We start from the raw sequence: 19,342 nt of genomic DNA, 5'->3' as shown, positions 1-19,342 counted from the left end.
CATGTTGTGTTTCAGCTTGTCTCTGCTGCGCCCAAGTGGCCATAAATCAGTCAATACAGGTTAAAAGCAGCCCAGCATGTGGGATCTGATCCAGGAACAGTGAAAATGGTAAGCTTAAAGCGACACATGGGTGCATCCATGGTTTCTTATGACATGGATAAACTCATCTGACTCGAAAGGGTCCTCCAATGGACTGTCTGTCCTGCATATATATGAATTGTTACATAATGTACAGGCAAATGTCTCTTTTGCCTCCACATTCATCCACTTTAGTAGCTATACCAGCTCTATATCAAATGGTGTCGCTGTAGCCTTCTTCGGTGCTCCTACTACCAGTTCTTTGCTTGGATTCCTGGTAAAGTTACATACCTGTCTCAAAACCTGCTACCACTGTTTTCTAAAACATCTTAAAGTATAGTAACCCTGAAAGTTATTTTAGAGACTTTCCCATTTTTGATCTTGCATATTTTATTTAAGTATGCGAAGTTCTCACGATTAACCCTCCTGTTATCCTTGGGGTTAATTTGCTGTTTTAGTAGTATAAAACATATACAAAGGTCAATATTTACACATATTTGTGTTGATTGTGTAGGATGATATTGAGGTGACTATTACATGCAAATGTATGATTGTAAAACAAAACTACTCTGCTTTAGTTATTTTTCCTTACAACATCAAAAATATCTTACTTTAACATTTTATTTCAGTCAGTGAGATTTTATGGTGATTTATATATTTTTCGATAGTCACTTAATAGGAATTCTGGATGTATAAAGGGGTCTGTGGGGGGGAAGGTTGGGGTAATGTTTTATTTAAATTGTTATTTAGGTAGCCGACTAAGATACCTAAAGCACCAGAGACATACATTTTGGTTACAATTTGGAATCTGATCATTGTCTTGAATTTTAAACTACTGGGGTCAAATTGACCCCAGAGGATAAAGGGCGTAAAGTCAATCTGAGGATAACAGGAGGGTTAAGCCAACCATATTGAAGCATAAACAGAAGCATCCCCATATTTCCCAGGAACCCTGTCTATACCTGTGTGTGAAATGTTTCAAGGGCTGTTATTTTCATCAAATGTTTCTTTGTCCCTGTAAGAAATCCTCTGACTTCTTACAAAATGCAATAGTGTAGCTCTCTTTACTACATCATCTGCATCCACAGATCTATTGGCTAATTATAAGAGCATTGATGTTCTTTGTGGAAATCTGGTGTTTCAAGGTTCATGGAATAGGCAGGGATTGTTAGGGAATGTTTTAACCTTTCGTTGTTTTAACATTTGCTTTGAATACTTTGCTGTTTTTTCATTAGTTTAACAAAATGTTGTTTAGGTAAATAAATAAGTAATATTGATTGAACATAGTTGTATTAGTTTTATTAGCTAGTTCTCTTTTCTCCACACTTCCTGTATCACTATTTCCTATTCTCTTCCCCTATTGTCTCTTTCTGACTTGTAATCCCTACAATAACATCTGATACAGATAACAACCTGCATTCTGTATTGAAACTGTGTACTTGGTCCTGCTTAAAGGCAAAGCAGCCATTTCCAATGGCAGAAGGCCTCTATATTATTTATTCATTATTTGATGGTTTTATAATTGATATTCATTACATTACATTTCATTTAGCTGACGCTTTTATCCAAAGCGACTCACAATTACCAATTACAGGAACATTCTCCCTGGAGTAACTAAGGACTAAGTGCCTTACTCAAGGGCACACTAGTGGTGGTGTTCCTGGCGGGATTTGAACTCACAACCTTCCGATCTTCAGCCCACCTCACTATCCATTAGACCACCACTATCACCATATTCTGATTGAGAATGATATTTATGAGGTCTTTTATTAACTGTACATGTAAATTGTATTTTAGCTAAATGTTTCAGCTAAATCATATCAAACCCGACGGAAATGACGATAAATGCTGTAAAAAGTCTTTTTATTTATGTTTTTTGGAGAACACAGTGTAAAGTTCAAAATCAAAATCAAATTAATTCACAGGTGAAAAAACTAAATAAACCTAAATATATCAAAAGAAAGCATGTCACAAAAGGTTAATACTTACAAAAGTATTAATTGGCGCTTTCACACCAAGTACTTGCCGTACTTAGTTCATTAGTTCATCGGAACTCTTTAGTTCCCAGAATCACCTTCAGGATTAAGCCCCTGAGGGAGGATTAGGCCAATTAAACCGCTGACGTCACTTCTTCTTCTTCTGCTTTGGGTTTACTGGCAGGCCGCAAACAACTTCACGGCGTATACTGCCACCCGAAGTCCCCGGCCGGAAGTCCCCGGTGTTGGGGACTGGCTTCAGTAGAAGCCTTCCGAGTAAATCGCCAGAACGCCGACACCTCCTCCTCACTCCACCGCTCCCATGTTTTCTTTTGTGTTGCCATAAGTTATTCTCTCTCCGTTGGTGCGCGGGGCTAATGCTAATAATGCTAATGCTAGCAAATACAATGGCGGCTTCACAAACTTTTCTGAGTTTTACGGGGCGTGGTTTGCAATTCGCCACCTCTAGTACCACCTCTCTAGCTGGGACTAAAAAGGGGTGAAAAGGTTCCAGTTCCAGATCTTTTTGGTGTGAGCGCAAAATCCCAGGAACTATCGGAACTATTCCTGGGAAAAGTACTCCATTGTGAAAGCGCCTATTGTGTGCTTGTAGTTAATTAGTGTCTTTATAAAATCCTCAGTGCTGGGTATTTTAAAACAATATCCAACAATTATTCTACTGATTGCCTCTATGAAAATCATTATTAAAGATGCAAGAGACTCTACACCCTGCAGAGAGATAAACGCTGCCAAACCCACACAAACCCCCCCCCCCACACACACACACACACACACACACACACACACACACACACACACACACACACACACACACACACACACACACACACACACACACACACACACACACACACACACACACACACACACACACACACACACACACACACACACACAATAAATGAAAGTATCTTTAAAACAAAGCACTTCAGTTTAAGCCTGCTTCCTCACAAAGTTGTTGATCCACCTCACACACTCTTCACACTCCTCACTTCCTTTCTGGGAATCAGACATCGCAGGAGGTGGATGGAAAAGTCAACACAGTTTAGGGAGGGACTGGGGGAGTGTATAAATGCTGCTGTGATACATGCAGGTGATGTGTTTGTGTGTGGAGGAGGCAGTGAGGTGGCACACAGGGTTAAAAGTCCAAACCCCCCAGATGAAGGAAACACTAACTGATGGAGAGGTGTCAACAGCATGATCACTTCCATGGTCACTTTCTAAGACAACAACATGCAGGTGTGTCTCAACACACCTTAACATAAGCACTTTCCTACAAATATATTACTTTTTTCTCCTATCATGGTCATGCACATTTTGTATCTCTGTCAGAACACACGTCCTTCAAGCCTTGAAAGCAGAAATGGATGTCAATTTAAGGGCATGGGTAATATGTACAGAGATTTATTAGCAGAGAGGAACTTATATATTCATTACTACATTACTACATTATTAGTAAACTATTAAAAGTATTAGTGTTTAACCAGCTGAATATAAGAATGGTTGTGTTTTAGTTGAGAATGAGTCCTTCATAACTACATCTGTCTTCCACAAGTTTAATATGCTGCACATCCTGTTTCTACAGTAGCCAAAAAGTGACAAACTAATCTTTGGTTTTGGAGAGGGGCTTTCGTGTTTTTTAAAGGCAACTGTGCTTTATTGGGGGAAATCTACATGTACCAATCAGAGTGGTATCGGTCAGTGGTTCAATCCCCAGCCATTGTAGTCACTATGTTGAGGTGTCTGTGAACAAGATACTTTACCCCAAATTGCTCTATGGTATTGTATGTAAGTGTCTTTGGATAAAAGAGCCAAATGACATCTAAGGCAATATGATATAATGTAAACTGTGGTAATGCCAGCCTGTTGCATGAATTATGTTGGTTCTTAAGTTTGTTATGGTAAGGAAGGCCACAGAGCACGGATACCGTTCTGAAAGATACCATGGCGTTACCACATTTGTCCCTCTTTGGCTCATGGCTACTGTAGTCTTGTAAAGGTAAGGGTGAATTGATGGGCATTCAGTTGGCTGCAATCTCCAACTGCAACTCGCTAGCCGTCGCCAAATCCTGCCCAATCTCCTTTTAGTAAACACAGTCGAGAGAATATATTTCAAATTCAAATTGGGGGAGTTCCCATTCACTTCAACATATTTTATTTTACTTCCTGACAGCGTCTATTAGCCATGACTTCTGCATTGAGCCCACAGGAACAGTCACATGATGCCCCTCTTATTTATACATGTCTTTCAATGGTTTCTTTTGTACAGTATGTCTAAATGGGCAAGAAAGTGGAAAATCTCTTCTTCAAACTGATTAGCTATAATATTTGGATATTTCCAATCGACATTGGCTCCAACATTCAGCAGGCTGCTTGTCTCAGATTTACCCGTGCGCCATTACTCGGTGCACCTCTCTCAACATGCTTGAGACCCCAAACTCAACAATCTGCTGCACAGTATTACAAGACAGTATTGACAGTTTATCTTGCCAGATTCTTTTCTGAGAGACTTTTAAAGACTGATTAATTATTTTTGGCGACTTTACAATGCTTTCAAAACGTACCAAGCATTCTTTTCAGATGATGTGGCTCTGATTCAACATTGTGTTGCTCTTACAGTTATATCTTCAGCCAATCATTCTGTAAACAACATGCTCTCTATCAGTTCAACACTTATCTAAAGACATAATGTTTCCCATGTAATACCTGTTGTATCCTACTAACACACAACAATACCTGACAAGGTTATCTCCTGTTTCATCACTGTGTTCTTGCAGTCCTTTGAAGAAACCTCAGTTAGGACACATGTATTCGTAACTTTTTTCATAAAAGCCAGCTCATCTTCCAGTGTTCTGTCAACAGATCAGTGTTTCTTTCATTGCTCAGTGGTCCATCTCTTCCATCACCTCCATCACCACAGTTTTGGGTCCCGTTAGAATCAGGTTGCTGACAGTCCGGTAGTCCAGATCGAGAACATTGAGTCCGTTGACCGCAACCACAAACTGACAAACCTGCAGGGGAAGAAGAAAAGGGAAGCAGATAAAGAAGTGAGAAGGAAATTAATAAAGGAATCTATGACAAATTTGCTGTTAAGGCCCAGACAAACCTGAACCAATATCAGAGCTAGCAACAGTGGATGCTGTCCGTTGTGTTGCACAAATTAGTTTGCACTTGAGCACACTGCAAAGACATCAACCAATGGCAAACTAGCATGTATCCTCTGTACTTCCATGAGAGGAGATTACTCCATAACAGTGGCGGTTGTCTCTATTTATCATTAAAAAACAGAGGCGGAAGTTGTTAATGTTAAATTTGCCTCTTAACGATCTCCCCACTAAGTTTCATTCGAGAAGGCCATATTTTGAAAAAGGCATGCTATTTGAAGTATTAAATTAGATGCTCATAAAAAAAATAGCATACTTTGATAAATGAATGTAAAAGAAAGAATCTGCAGTTTCTTTACTGGCCACTAGATGTCAGTTCCAAACAAACTACTGTAATGAATAGGAAACCGCTATCTTTATCTTGAAAATTCAGCTAATGTCTTTTAACAAAACCTGGGGCCTTGGTATAAAACACGGGAATAGCCTACCTTCATCCCAGCAGCAGCAGCTGGGCCGCTGGGCTCCACAGCCTGGATGTGACACGGCCTGTTTCCTCTCACCACAAACCCCCAACCCACTGCATCGCCCACGATCTGAAGACACACAGAGGTCAATCAGACATAAATAATCAGAAGGCAAGGACTAAGATAGCCCCAAATAAAGGCTGTTGCTAAATAACAGATGCCAAGATTTGAGCTTGTACAACTAAAATATGATGTTAACATTAATGTGCGTCCTGGGGACTACACTTTTCCTTTTTGTCTTGAGAAGCAAGATTTTTTTTCCCCTTCTGATTTTAAAGATGTTCCCCCCTTAAACTTTTAAAAGAAGGTCAATTGAGAACATACTGTAAAGCTTTTCTTGATGTAGGGTCCTCCTGGTGTCTGCAGCTCTTCTGTGCTTACTGGTCTCTTCAGGACTACACATGAAAAAAAAGTAAAAAGGGGGAAAATGGATATAAATCTTTTTAACTTTTCAAAAACTTTGGAGAAATTTTTTTCCCCATTATTTTTGATTTCATAACCTCTTCAAAACTAATAGTGTATGGGTTAAACAAACACAGGACTTTTAACTAGGGGATGTGTCCTGTGTGAATCCTACTTCTGACCTAATTTTACTGACCAGGTTATGTCATGTGGCTGACATCATGTATGCTACGTTACTGAGTCATGAGAAGTTACGTCCATAGTTTATAGAGTTGTACAGGGATAGTAACTACATTTTAGAAATGAGTTAGCATTTTAGTACTTCCGGTTCCTGCCAAACAATAGCCACCATTAGCTTAGTGGTGGTCCTCGTGTTATGGTTTGTTTATAGCCTAAAGGCCAGGACACACCTAGCCGATTTTGGGCAGTTCTTTGGTGTCAGCTTGGTGTGTCTGGGCCTTTACATTAGCTTTCTACTTCTAGTATTTACCCTTTAAACATAATACAAGTGGTGTTAGAGCCATTTTCCTTTTTTTATTATTGTCTGAATGTTAGGCTTAATAATAATATAAATTAGATTAAACTCTTAACTATCAGGTATTTTTGTGAGTTTGTGAGTATGGTTTAAAATTTGTTAATTTAAGGCTCACTTATTTGTTATGATATGCGCGTCAGTATAACGTGCATGGCTATTATGCCTATGGTTGATAGGACATAGCTGAGGGTGATGAGATGGGGAAGCGGAAAAGTATTTTCACCGTGTTCTTTTTATTCTTTTGGAGACTGTTAACCTTTATTTAGTATGAAGCGAATAAATGTGTCCTGCTGTTTATATGCCGTCTGGACTAACAAATTAAGCTCATCTGATTCAACCACCTTCTCCACTAATTTGTTTGGAAACAAAGAGAGGCGCGTCAAAACCCACAACCCCCGATAGAGGTGGCTATTCAATTGTAGACAAGGATTAAAACACCAACACAAGTGGTGTTAATATGTTGAAATAATCCTGCTTAACAAAACAAGTAAGTATCATACATGTGTTTGGTCCAGATCTTATTTTCTTCAATATTCTAAAATCCATGGAAAAATCCCCTTGCTTTTTTTGAGGGAGCTCATTTGATGCTTACTTCCTGGTCATCCTACAAAAACACATCATCACTGCACCACCCAATTTAAACACCAACCTTGATCCCCATTGGGTCCAGATACAACGCTATAGACTGCCCCCCAAGCTGCTAAATCGATCCATGGTTAAATGTTTTACCTGATTTGGGGTTGTAGAGCACCGGGGAGGAGGACAAGTTGTTGGGGAGGCCTCTCCAGCTGTAGTTGCTTCCGTCACTGCAGCTCCTCTGCCGGGCCACTCCCTGACATCCGTATCTTCCTCCTGAAGCCGTCTTCACCTCCTTAGAAGCTGATTCTGATGGAGAGGAAAGGTTCATGATAGTGGTGAAAGCTCAGTGATTAGTTAATAATCAGATTCCAACCTGACCCAGTTTTGTGTTTAACTTCCTCAATAATTGTACATCAATTGTGTTTCTGTTCAAACATGCTTTAATAACCACCAACGCTTCCTTAATTTATAGATATGAAAGATAAACAGAGGAGGAACATTGACCCTTTTTGCTGAATGATGGAAAGAAGTGTGGCTAAAATGCACCCAAACTGCTCCTATGATCTACATCAGTCTACATGCTACTGTATATATATATATATATATATATATATATATATATATATATGTATACTTAGGCTGCAGGTCTTCTAATCCTTATTTAAATGTATGGGCTCAGAACAGTCTCATAATACACACATGCACACAGAAGGATTCACACTTGTATTTCATGATCCGCAAAAGGATTCACACTTGTGTTTTTCAATGCACACACAAATGTGTTCCGTTTCATATACATGTAAATACAATCCAAACACAGAAAAAAGTTGTACATATGTATTTTTGATCCACAAATATTTGTTTTCCGTTTAAATCCTCTGAACCTACAAACACAAACCGCTTTCTGTGCATGGATCGCTGTGCATTCGTGTGTGGGTTTTTTGAGACTCCCCTGACGGTCAGCCGATTCGTACTTGTAATTTCTATCATCTATAGCTAATCAGATGTCTCCTCCGGTCTAAGCCAATCACATGAGCGCGCTGCCACGAGGGTAGATTTCTTGCGTTTATGTGCCAGTGTGCCAGTGTGTCCAATACAAGTGTGAATCCTTTTGCGGATCATGAAATACAAGTTTGAATCCTTCTGTGTGCATGTGTGTATTATGAGACTGTTCTGAGCCCATATAAATGTATGTGTTTTTTCTGTTTCGTTTATTTACTTTTACATTTGTATTTGATCCCCCCTGTCTTTAAAACCTCAATTTAGATAAGGACAAAAATAATCACATGCACACGTCACACACACACACACACACACACACACACACACACACACACACACACACACACACACACACACACACACACACACACACACACACACACACACACACACACACACACACACACACACACACACACACACACACACACACACACACACACACACACACACACACACACACACACACAGTTTTCTGATCAGTGGTGTAGTGGGAATTTTTTTACTGGGGGGACGCTATTTTAATTAGGCCCAAACTATGCCACACAAGTGCGAACGTGCGCAGTGCACTCACAAAACGGGAACACAGGTCTACAGAAACTACCGGTGTGTATGCTTAATCCTACTTTAGTTACTGTACTGCAAAAAGCAGACGGTGCTGTGCTAAAAAAACACACAGACTCAAAACCATGGACACACTGGCACATAAATTACATAAACAATTTATAGGCATAAGTTGCATAAGCTACAGCAGGGTCGGCAACCCCTGGCACGCGTGCCAGCATTGGCACGCAGCACCGTAACCAGTGGCACACTAGGAATAAGTGGAATTAGTGTGCAAAATATTGAAATAGTATTTTCGGATCCTGAAGGAGACCCCCGCCAGAGCGCGTCTCCCCGTTACCTGCAGAAGGAAGCCATGCACGCCACGCAGCCCCGCTCTCTTTTGAAGAGAAAGAGCCCTCGATCACCAACGATCGAGAATTATCAACGGGGGGGGGGGTTTGAGGAGCTTGACACTCGTGAACTATCAGCAGGAGGGCGGGGGAGCCTCGCTGCGGGGAAGCAGTATGTGGTCCTGTCAGCGCAACTTATGCTGCCGAATTTAACAAACACATTTAAATAATTGGTTTAAACGGCATAATAATAAGGACGATCGTCCGTTCTGTGATTCTCCAGAACACACATGTTATGATATTAGAGTCATGCAGAGTGCGATGAGATCGCTGTCCCTTTAAGAGAGAGATAAAGAGGGGTGTGGCTTATGCATGTGTGTTTGTGGATGGTAGAGCGACAGTGAGGGAACGTGTATGTCAGGGGCGGAGCTTCAGGGGGGGCTGTAGGGGCAGGGCTCCCCGGGCCCGGAACGGTCGGGACCTAATGGGGGCCCGTCGCCGAGGCAGCAGGCCCTGCTGCCTCGCGCCACTGAGTGCACTGACGTTCGTGGTCATATTAGGTATAAAGCATTGTAGCCTATAATATGAGTTGAACTTGTGCTGCTATTTTCACACTCACATTTAACATTAAAACATGAAAAATTGCAAGTGAATCCCTTCTATTGTCTCCAAATGTATTTTGGGTAAAATCGTCATCAACAGCCGTCCATCAACATCATACGTAAATGAACGTCAACGTCATCATCAATCACTTGTCATTCAACAGAGCACTGCCTAAGCATGAGCAGTTATAAACACAAAAGTGGAGCTACAAAACGCAAAGAAAAAGATAAAAAGGACCAAGGAAAAGCCAAATTGTCCAAGCTAGATGGATATTTGTTTCGCCCTACTCCTCCTCCTGCGGGAGATGAACCTGAAGTTGTTGCCACTGCCAGCCGTGTTTCATCCCCGAGCCCCAGCCCGCCAACAACGTTAGTGAGGGTTAGCCAGATTTACAGGTAGGCTACAATCACGGACACACACGTCTGTCAGCAAGAACATGTGAGTTTGTGGTAAATGTTGATATTGTGGTGACCACGTATTGATACACTGGTTCATAATTCACACATGGAACTACAATTGGGGTTTTGTTTCCACACGGACCTGTTGTGTGTTCCTTATATATATTGTGTGCCCTCCTGGCTCTTCCTCTTGTCGTCCCGGGCTGCGACCCGACAACATGTCCTTTGCAGCTCTCTATTAAAGACAACTTTGCACCTTCGATGCACCGCCTCTGACTCCCTATCTCTCGGCACTACATTGGTGACCCTGACATATAAGTCTCGCAGAAGTTTCCGAGACGGACCCGAACACGGCAAAGGAAACTCAGGTTTCTTTCTCGAAATGCCGGGGATTTTTGGAATTGTCCGTTGCTGCCACCGGCACGCGGACTGAGGCTCGGTGCACGCCTCGCAGAATGGCTGGGGACGTTGCTCGCCATTCCCGCATCGGTCTTCCAACCAACAGGGAGACGATGCACGACCCGCTGGGTAGGGATGAACCCGATTGCTACCTCCTGGGGCTGTTTTCTTCTGCTCGTGCGGCTGCACGTCCAGGCTGCGCTAGCCTTCGACGACTAGCAGCTAACCTCGTTAGCTAACGGCTACGGCTAGCGGCTACCGACGGCTGCCAGCTAGCGGCTAACGGCTAGCTGCTAACGGCTATCGACCTTTTGAGCTTTTTTTTTTTTCCCCTGGTGCCTGAGAGGAGGTTCGACCATGTCTGGTCGGCCTCGTGTGGATCCTCTCACGATTTCACCTACCTTTTTTGGACCGTGGACAGTACGGCCCTTTTTGAGCTTTTTCTGGTGCCTGAGAGGAGGTTGGACCATGTCTGGTCGGCCTCGTGTGGACCCTCTCGCCGTTTCATCACCTCGACGGCGGCTTCTGACGCCACCCGCGCTCTCATCGGCGCCTGGGTGGCACGCTTCTGGACCCCGTCTCGCCTCGGCGGTTTCGGACGTCGCCCATGCCTTTATTGGCCCGTGGGTGGCGCGCTCCAGGACCCTGCCTGGCCTCTTCCTTCGCCTCGGCGGTTTCGGACGTCGCCCATGCCTTCATTGGCCCGTGGGTGGCGCGCTCCGGGACCCTGCCTGGCCTCTCCTCTTACCGCGGCTCACGGTTGGCCTCGACGGCAGCTTCGGACGGCGCTCCATCTGGCTTCTCCCCTGTCCACGGCTCCTTCCTCCCGGGGTGACTGCTCCTGCCTTCCTGGGATTCCGCTCCGTCCTTCCGGAGGTTTCATGCCCGCCGCCGCCGTGCCTTCGCCTGCGGCCGGGCAGCGCTTTTTCCTGCTGGGTTCGCCACGACACCTACTGCAGCCCCCTTACAACGGCCCGTTCCGGCCCGCCCCCGGTGGGGGTGCCCTCGCCCTCGTTAGGGTCCCTACCCTCTCATGCGGCCTCCTTTCGTCGGCCCGTTCCATGGCCCGGTCCTCAATTGCGACCCCGCCCTCCTCGGCCCCTGTGGTGCTTCCTCCACGGACGCGAGGATTTATTTTGCCATATTTGAATTCTGGGGGGGCTTGTGTGGTGACCACGTATTGATACACTGGTTCATAATTCACACATGGAACTACAATTGGGGTTTTGTTTCCACACGGACCTGTTGTGTGTTCCTTATATATATTGTGTGCCCTCCTGGCTCTTCCTCTTGTCGTCCCGGGCTGCGACCCGACAACATGTCCTTTGCAGCTCTCTATTAAAGACAACTTTGCACCTTCGATGCACCGCCTCTGACTCCCTATCTCTCGGCACTACAATATCATGGTTGTTGTTACTTCGTGTAGCTCGGCCGCCTATCTTATTTCCTTTTCTGTCTCTCGGCTGTAGTGATGATGATAATAATAATAATAATAATAATAATAATAATAGGGACGACTCAGCAGCTGCTAGCTGCTTGTCCCTCCGGCTCCTTACCTGCTGCGCTGCAAGGTGAAGAAGTACCGGACACTGGGAATGAAAGCAGCAACAGGTCTCCTCCTCACGCTACTCCTACGGGTGAAACTCAGACCACGGATCATGATGTGTCCTGCAATTATCCTCTGGAGCATTTTCCGACTGATCGGGCAAACTATTTTGAAAACATTGAGGACGCCAATATCAAAAGATATATCCTTAAAATGGGCCCATGCAAACCCAAAGGTCCATTTCCCAAAGACAAGGATAACCGTTGCTTTTCAGAAAGCTATTACACCTCCACCACTAAAGTTGGGATGAAATTTCCACGTAGCTGGATGTGCTATTCCCCAAAATTGGACTGCTGCTACTGTGAGCCTTGCTGGCTTTTTGCCAACCGAAAGGCACCGTTCTACAACAATGCATGGGTAAACGGAATAAAAGACTGGAAACATCTTTCTACTAAAATTGAGAGGCATGAATCCACTCAATTACACCTTGGTGCATGCGTAGTATATGAGCAGTGGAAAACCAACGGCACAATAGACGCTGACATGGAGAGGAATGTGCGTAATGCGGCCTAATTTTGGAGACAGGTCGTGGAGCGCATTGTTAATGTAACTCTCACTCTAGCTTCAAGCAACTTGGCATTCAGGGGCCATCGAGAGGTTCTAGGTCAGGGAAAAGCTGGCAACTTTTTGTCAATAATAGAATTATTGGCTCCCTAGGACCCTGTTTTGAAAGAGCTAATCAACCGACCAGAAGGGTCAGTGAAATACCTCAGTCACCAGATTCAAGATGAGATTATTTACATATTATCTCAACGTGTGAAAGCTGACATCATTGATGAAATAAACGAAGCCCCATTTTATTCCGTCATCATGGACACAACGCAAGATGTGTCAAAGATAGACCAGTTGAGTCAGGTTTACCGCTACATAACTGCTGTTAAGAACGACATGGATATTGCAACAGATATACAGATCAATTAAGTCTTTTTGGGTTTTGAAGTGACTGAAGGTTCATCAGTTTCAGAGCTTGAAAACAAAATCCTTGGTTCTATAGAGAAAAACGGATTAGATCTGTCTAAATGTGGCGGACAGGGCTTTGATGGGGCGGCTAATATGAGTGGCGTGCAAGCAAGAATAGCCGAGAATGAGCCCCTTGCCCACTATGTTCATTGCGCTGCTCATAATCTCAACCTAGCACTCAACGACTCTGTTAAAAATGTCCCTGGAGTGAAGCAGTTCTATGACACTGTAGAGACGCTCTACAACTTTGTTGGTCACAGTATCAAACGATGGGCATTGCTCAGTGAGTTAATGACGCCAGAGAGCAGAACTATCACATTAAAACGCTTATGTCCCACTCGCTGGTCATCTCGCCATGATGCACTTAAGGCACTGCGCGTTAAGGCACAGATATGGAAACATTATAAAAGCCCTCGTCAAAATATCCTTTACCAGTGACAAAAAGGATGAGCGCAATGAACCAAGTGCACTCAAGAATGCCATAAGCAAATGTAGCTTTCTATTTTTGGTCAACATGCAGACCAAGATTTTGGAAAGCATAAATTGTGCTTCACATTTACTGCAAGCAGAAGACGCGGATATTCTCAAAGCATCTACTCTACTGCAAAATGCCATCAGTGTTTTGGTGGAGTATAGGCAGTGGTGTAGTCTACGTGATACGCTGGTATACGCCGTATACCCACTAGAAAATGCCAGTGATTTCCGTATGCCCTCTTAAAAATGAGCGATGATACGTAACAACATCATTTTGTGACTTCGCTTTCACGCTTTCGCCCCCTTCTGTGTTAATACTTTTGGACGTCTGGGGCTTCCGTCGCCTTTGGCCTGTTGCTAAGCAACAGCAACACACTTTGTTCGGCTCTGACAAACCCCACGTTTCTCTAACGTTATCAGAATTTGATCCTTCCATCATTCAAGTTCGCGGAGCGCTAAACAGGAAGCAAACATGAAACGAAAACGGACGAAAATATTTGAATGTTTTCCGAAGTTTTCCCCTATTACCACTACAGAAGAAGAGCCAGGTCAGGCGGCTGTCCTAAAGGTGACAGAGAACGAGCCCGGCGCTACCGCAAATTTACCCGGTAAGTGGAATTAGCATGGTTATCATTAACGTAACAGTAGCTGGAATGTAAGAACAGGCATCCTTGGTTAGAGTGGAGGGACAGAAAGTTAGGTAAATGTCAGCACACATGCAAAGGAAAGCTGATCTAAACAACAGAAATTCATAAAGTCAATGACTATGCAAATGAGAGTTAATTCATGGTCATGTTAAAAGTGCATTTAAAACATTTGCACCATTATATTACTATATGTTAGTTATCAGTAGTTGTCAAATAATTAGCTATTGAAGAAGTGGAACATTTTTCTCCTTTTATCTGCTTTTCATGCATTTGTTAGCCATGATGTAAATATTGTAATCAGTTTATTAAATACTTTTGAGTAAATCTTGGCTCTTTTCTGCAGATATTATTGGTAAAATCTTGTATTATGCTAATTAGTCATGGTTTTGTTTATTTCCAGGTTGTGCTCTTTGCAGCGCTACAAAATCAACAGGTGTCCTCACAGAACAACGAGTGTCTATGTCTGAGGAGTGGGTGCACTTTAAGATCCAGTCCTCAGATTCAAGCAGATCAACATCTCTGGCCTCTTTGAGAAACAAGATTAGACGACATGAGACGTCCAGAGCACACAAAATAGCCCAGGAGCTCACGGAGAAGGGTGGACAGGATTTAGTTGGAAATTTGGTGAGAGCTGTGTCAGAGACAGTGTTTGCAGTAGGCCATATTGAGATTTTGATAAAAATGTCGATTAATTGTTCAACCCTAGAAGATAAGTGGGCTTTTTCCATCATTGTTCATTCTTTTATTTTTTTATTGTTAACCACTCTGGCAGTTAAAAGTCACATAAAAATGCTTATCATACATTGACATGTTGATAACACATAACCAGTCTCAAGACTAGTCTATGCATTTGTAAGTGTGATGGTGTTCATGAGGTGTTGCTTCGAGACAGGATGAATACAATTATTACAGTATACCCACTACAAAAAAGTAGACTAAACCACTGAGTATAGGGGACAATTTGATGAGGCGAAGTCCGCCACTCTTGCCCTGGCTACTAAATGGGGAAGTCAAACACAGTTTGAAACAACCAGGGCCAGAAAAGTTAAGAGACACTTTGATGAACTTTCTGAAGACAGCCGCCTCACTGACGCAGAGAGCAACTTTCGGGTGACCGTTTTCAATGCATGTCTCGATATAATCATCCAGCAACTGTCCCAAAGATTCACCATCTTAAATGCAACTGTGAACATGTTTGAGGCAATTCACCCCAACACACTACTACAAGCAAAGGATGAGGATTTACACCAAGCTGCCCAGCGGCTTAGAGAGCACTACCGTCGGGACATCGCCGCCAGCTTCCCTGGCCAGCTGCTTTCTTTTAGAACCTGTTTCCGGGACCAAATACAAAAACTAAAATCTGTCGCGGATCTGGTAAAAATGCTCATTGTTTACAACCCAGCAGTAACATCTACATTCAGTGAGGTTTGCACAGCCTTCATCTTATTTCTGACTCTTCCGTCACCGTGGCAACCGCCGAGCGCTCTTTCTCCAAATTAAAACTCATCAAAAACTATTTGAGGAGCACGATGGGACAGGAGAGACTGAGTGGACTGACCTTGCTGTCCATCGAAAGTGACAGAGCCAAGAAATTGGACATACAGCGGATTGTAGACGAGTTCGCGGAGCGCAAGGCTCGCCGAGTGCCCTTCAAGTAGTGGTGAGTACACTTCAAATTTAATTTGTACAGTAGCCTACTTGTACGTGAATGTATGGGCCGCAGTGCCAATTTTACACTTCTGTGCTCTCATGGTGGCGGCTGGCTGTCCATGGTGAATGGTGTGTCAGAAATGTAGTCATTTTATTAGGCTATGTTTTCGTTGTCCTTGTGGTTTGTTGGACTTTATGTCATGTTATATCATTATTATCTCTGATATATATTTCGTTTCTATACCCTTTGCAGAAACGAAATCTTAAATATTACACCTTTTCTTTAGTTACTTTTCTTTCAAACATTGTTTTAAATTGTAATCTTACTGACTGAGCGACTTTTTACGCACGAGCGTCAGATTACCACCCCGGACTCCCGATATTTTTGTCAAGCTTTATTGGGTTTAAAGGGCCCGGTCATATGGCCCCGCCCCCCGGCCCGGGTCTGATATGTGCCGCCAGTGGTGTATGTTTCTGGAAGTGAAACGAGGAAGCAGAAAAACAGAGGTCAGTGATGTATTTTGTGACACAGAAGAACAGCTAAATAAATGCAACGGCCTCCCAAGAAGAGCTCGCCTCTCTCCAGTCATTTAAGCTAAAGTGGGTTATTGAACCTGAAGCTTGTTGCTTCTGCCCTCCTCGACTACGGTCTGGGAGCCGACAGGAAAGTTCAACACACAGATGGCCAGTCCGCCCCTTTGTAGCATATTATTTCGATGAGAGATGAGCAGATCGCCACTGGGCTTTCAACTAAAGACACAGCCACGCAAAAACTGCGGCATTTGTACAGCTCCTTATGGGTAGGCCTGGCCTACTGCAATTTGTGAAGTGCTTTCCTCCGTGGTGAAACGATCACCACTGTGGAAAGCGGCAGAAAGTCGCCTGGGTGCCTCATAACAAACAAACAAAATTCCCAAAGTTGTCCCGAAATTACTTATTAAATAAACAAAACGAACAATATAGCCTACGTATGCAAACAACATTGAATCTGGACTTGAAATTATTCTGATTAAGCCTACATTGCAAATAAGCAGACAGCGCTGCTTCAAACACACACGCGCGCATACACACACACACGCGCGCATACACACACACACACACACACACACACACACACACACACACACACACACTTTGTTTCTTCCGCCACATCTCCTCCGTCCATACCTCTGGGAAAGGTGAGCTTGAGCTAGCCAGGGGAACGTTGCTAACGCAGCTAACGTTAACGTTATTGCTAGCATCATCCACGTCTTTCGGCGGCTCTTCTGACGATTAGTAGCAGCTTGACTTGTAGCTTCGGTGCTGCTAGCCTCTTTCTTCTTGTGAATTATATTCTTTTTAGAAAATAAGTCAAGTAAAAATGTTTGCCTGCCATTATAGAGCTTTTTCGTTTGCGTTGAGGGAAAGAGCTGCTGCAAAATCGGCTCGCCGCGGGGTCACGAGCGTGATGAAGAAGCATCATTTTTTAAGGAAATCGTTTTTATTTTTTATTATAATTACTTACTGTGAAATGTATTATGTTTTTGTCATTATTACAACAAATGCACACTTGCAACTGATAACACTGGCAATGATTTTATATTTATTAGACTATTGAAAAAAAGATCATGCTCCAAATAAGTGGGGGTGCGGCGTACCCCCGCGTCCAACGCCCACTACACCACTGTTTCTGATATAATGACACAGTGACTCAGGGAAGACCGCCTCACCCTGATGATGAATTGATAAATTGACAACAACATGATAAAGTTATTTTTTAGTGTTAGATAAAACAGTAACACTTCCTGTTCATGATAATAATGGATCCAGTACTTCCTCTTGTAGCCATGTATCTGAGTTTACATGACCAAAATAATTTCCTAAATTAGTTTAGTATGTTAAATGATAATTAATACAAACCTAAATCCTATCCTTTCAGTTGGCTATTTCAATACCTAAATTAAGAATCAACTTAGCACGTCTCTAACCATGAACTTGTCATTTATATATTTTTGAGTTGGAACCAACAGACATGAGCAATTATGAAAGCAAAATGAAAGACGTCAGTTATTTTAATGAGCAATTGCATTATACACTGAAAAAAGTGAAATGTTGACTTACATTTAATTTAATGACATTTGATGACACAAGCTTCAACCCTTGACCTATATAATACATTATTTGTTGATATCTGAGGTTAAAGAGTCCACCTCAAGCAGTTCTTACCTGCTGTACGTGGTCCCATCTCTATTATCCAAGCGCTCAGAGAAGAAGGCTGCTGAGGATGAATCAGTTTGAGTACAACCTCTAACTGTTAAAATAAACAAATTTAAAAGACAGACAGATATGGTGTGTTGCAGTTCTCTCTAACATTAAGGTAGTCTCTTCCAATACCTGATAATAGCTAACAGTTTCTTAAATCAGCTGGTCTGTTAAATCAGTCCGTGTGTGTTAACAGGTCTGAAAGCAAAGGTAGTCATCCAGTTAGAAAAAAAAGTGTGTGTGTGTCTGTGTGTCGGTGAGCTAAATATTAAACCCTTGAACAAACAAACTGACCCCAGGCAGGAGGGAGGAGGAGACACACTTCAAGTGAAATCGTTCCTCTCTGTTAAAGCAATATTCACAAAAAACATGCAAAACAGAATAGACACATTTGATTAAATATATATTTTATTTTTGAATGTTTAATGAGATTTGTGCTGTGTGTGAATTTCTCCAGCATTCTTACCTACAAAATACTGATAAATGTTTAACACACATTCCGATAAATTGGGATTAACACAATAAAAAAATGAAGACATTCAAAATATAGAGATAACATGCTTTAATATCTTCCAGTCTATTCCCCTCCAAGCCTGAAAGGCAGGGGAAAGATCCCCCTTCAGCTTCAGCTATAATGAGCAATGATCCTTTGTTTGAGGATGTTTGTTTTCTATTTTTAAGATCTGATCTACAAATGAATTTTCTGGAGAATAATATCTATTTAACCTTTTACTCCACCAGTTGCTGCAGGCTGCCATTTGCGGTTCTTACCAATAAGAGGGTGGAATTCTCATAATCATATTTTGCATTGAGGAGCTCTGGAAAAAACATGCTTATACAAGGAGAGTTTAGCAGATCTGTAGAACATGTACTGTGATATGGACAGCTGATAAACATACCTGAGCTTCAGCCTGGTTGCCATGCAGACTGTAGGAGGATTACATACGGAGATCATTCTGCTCAGATGAAGGTAAGGAAAGGCAAGTTTATTTATATAGCACCTTTCAACACAAGGCAACTCAAAGTGCTTTTCAAAAATAAAAAAACATTAAGAGCATTAAGAGATAGTCCAGTGGTAACACGTTATAAAATTACATTGAAAACAGAAGAGAGCTAAAGAGATTTAAATAGTATCGCATCTTTAAACGCCTCATATATTTTGCTCTTACAGAAAGGTATTTTTAAATAAGAAAAAATTGCTATAAATGCGACTATTGGTCCATGTTGTGTAAAAACGAATTCAGGCG

General features: G+C 42.5%; 1 protein-coding gene across 3 annotated transcripts; it reads right to left on the bottom strand.

The window, feature by feature from the left end:
* Nucleotides 1–3,120: 3,120 nt before the first annotated feature.
* On the bottom strand, nucleotides 3,121–18,427 carry LOC307023105 (DEP domain-containing mTOR-interacting protein-like). Of its 3 annotated transcripts, none has more exons than XM_079656135.1 (6): nucleotides 18,228–18,427; nucleotides 18,060–18,144; nucleotides 7,370–7,525; nucleotides 6,028–6,098; nucleotides 5,668–5,772; nucleotides 3,121–5,086 (listed from the first exon to the last, which is right to left on the bottom strand). In XM_079656135.1, the coding sequence occupies exons 2-6, from the start codon at nucleotides 18,076–18,078 to the stop codon at nucleotides 4,958–4,960; spliced, it is 480 nt and encodes a 159-aa protein (XP_079512261.1). In that variant the 5' UTR covers nucleotides 18,079–18,144; nucleotides 18,228–18,427; the 3' UTR covers nucleotides 3,121–4,957. The 3 variants fall into 3 exon arrangements, with proteins under 3 accessions (XP_079512261.1, XP_079512262.1, XP_079512260.1); XM_079656136.1 differs by having other exon boundaries at nucleotides 18,060–18,111; XM_079656134.1 differs by having other exon boundaries at nucleotides 18,060–18,427.
* Between the last annotated feature and the right edge of the window lie 915 nt (nucleotides 18,428–19,342).

The sequence above is a fragment of the Notothenia rossii genome (genome assembly GCF_949606895.1).
Source record: "Notothenia rossii genome assembly, chromosome: 10".
In the NCBI taxonomy this organism is placed as follows: domain Eukaryota; kingdom Metazoa; phylum Chordata; class Actinopteri; order Perciformes; family Nototheniidae; genus Notothenia; species Notothenia rossii.
The sequence above is the reverse complement of the archived record's forward strand: the minus strand, read 5'-3'. Positions and strand labels throughout refer to the sequence as shown.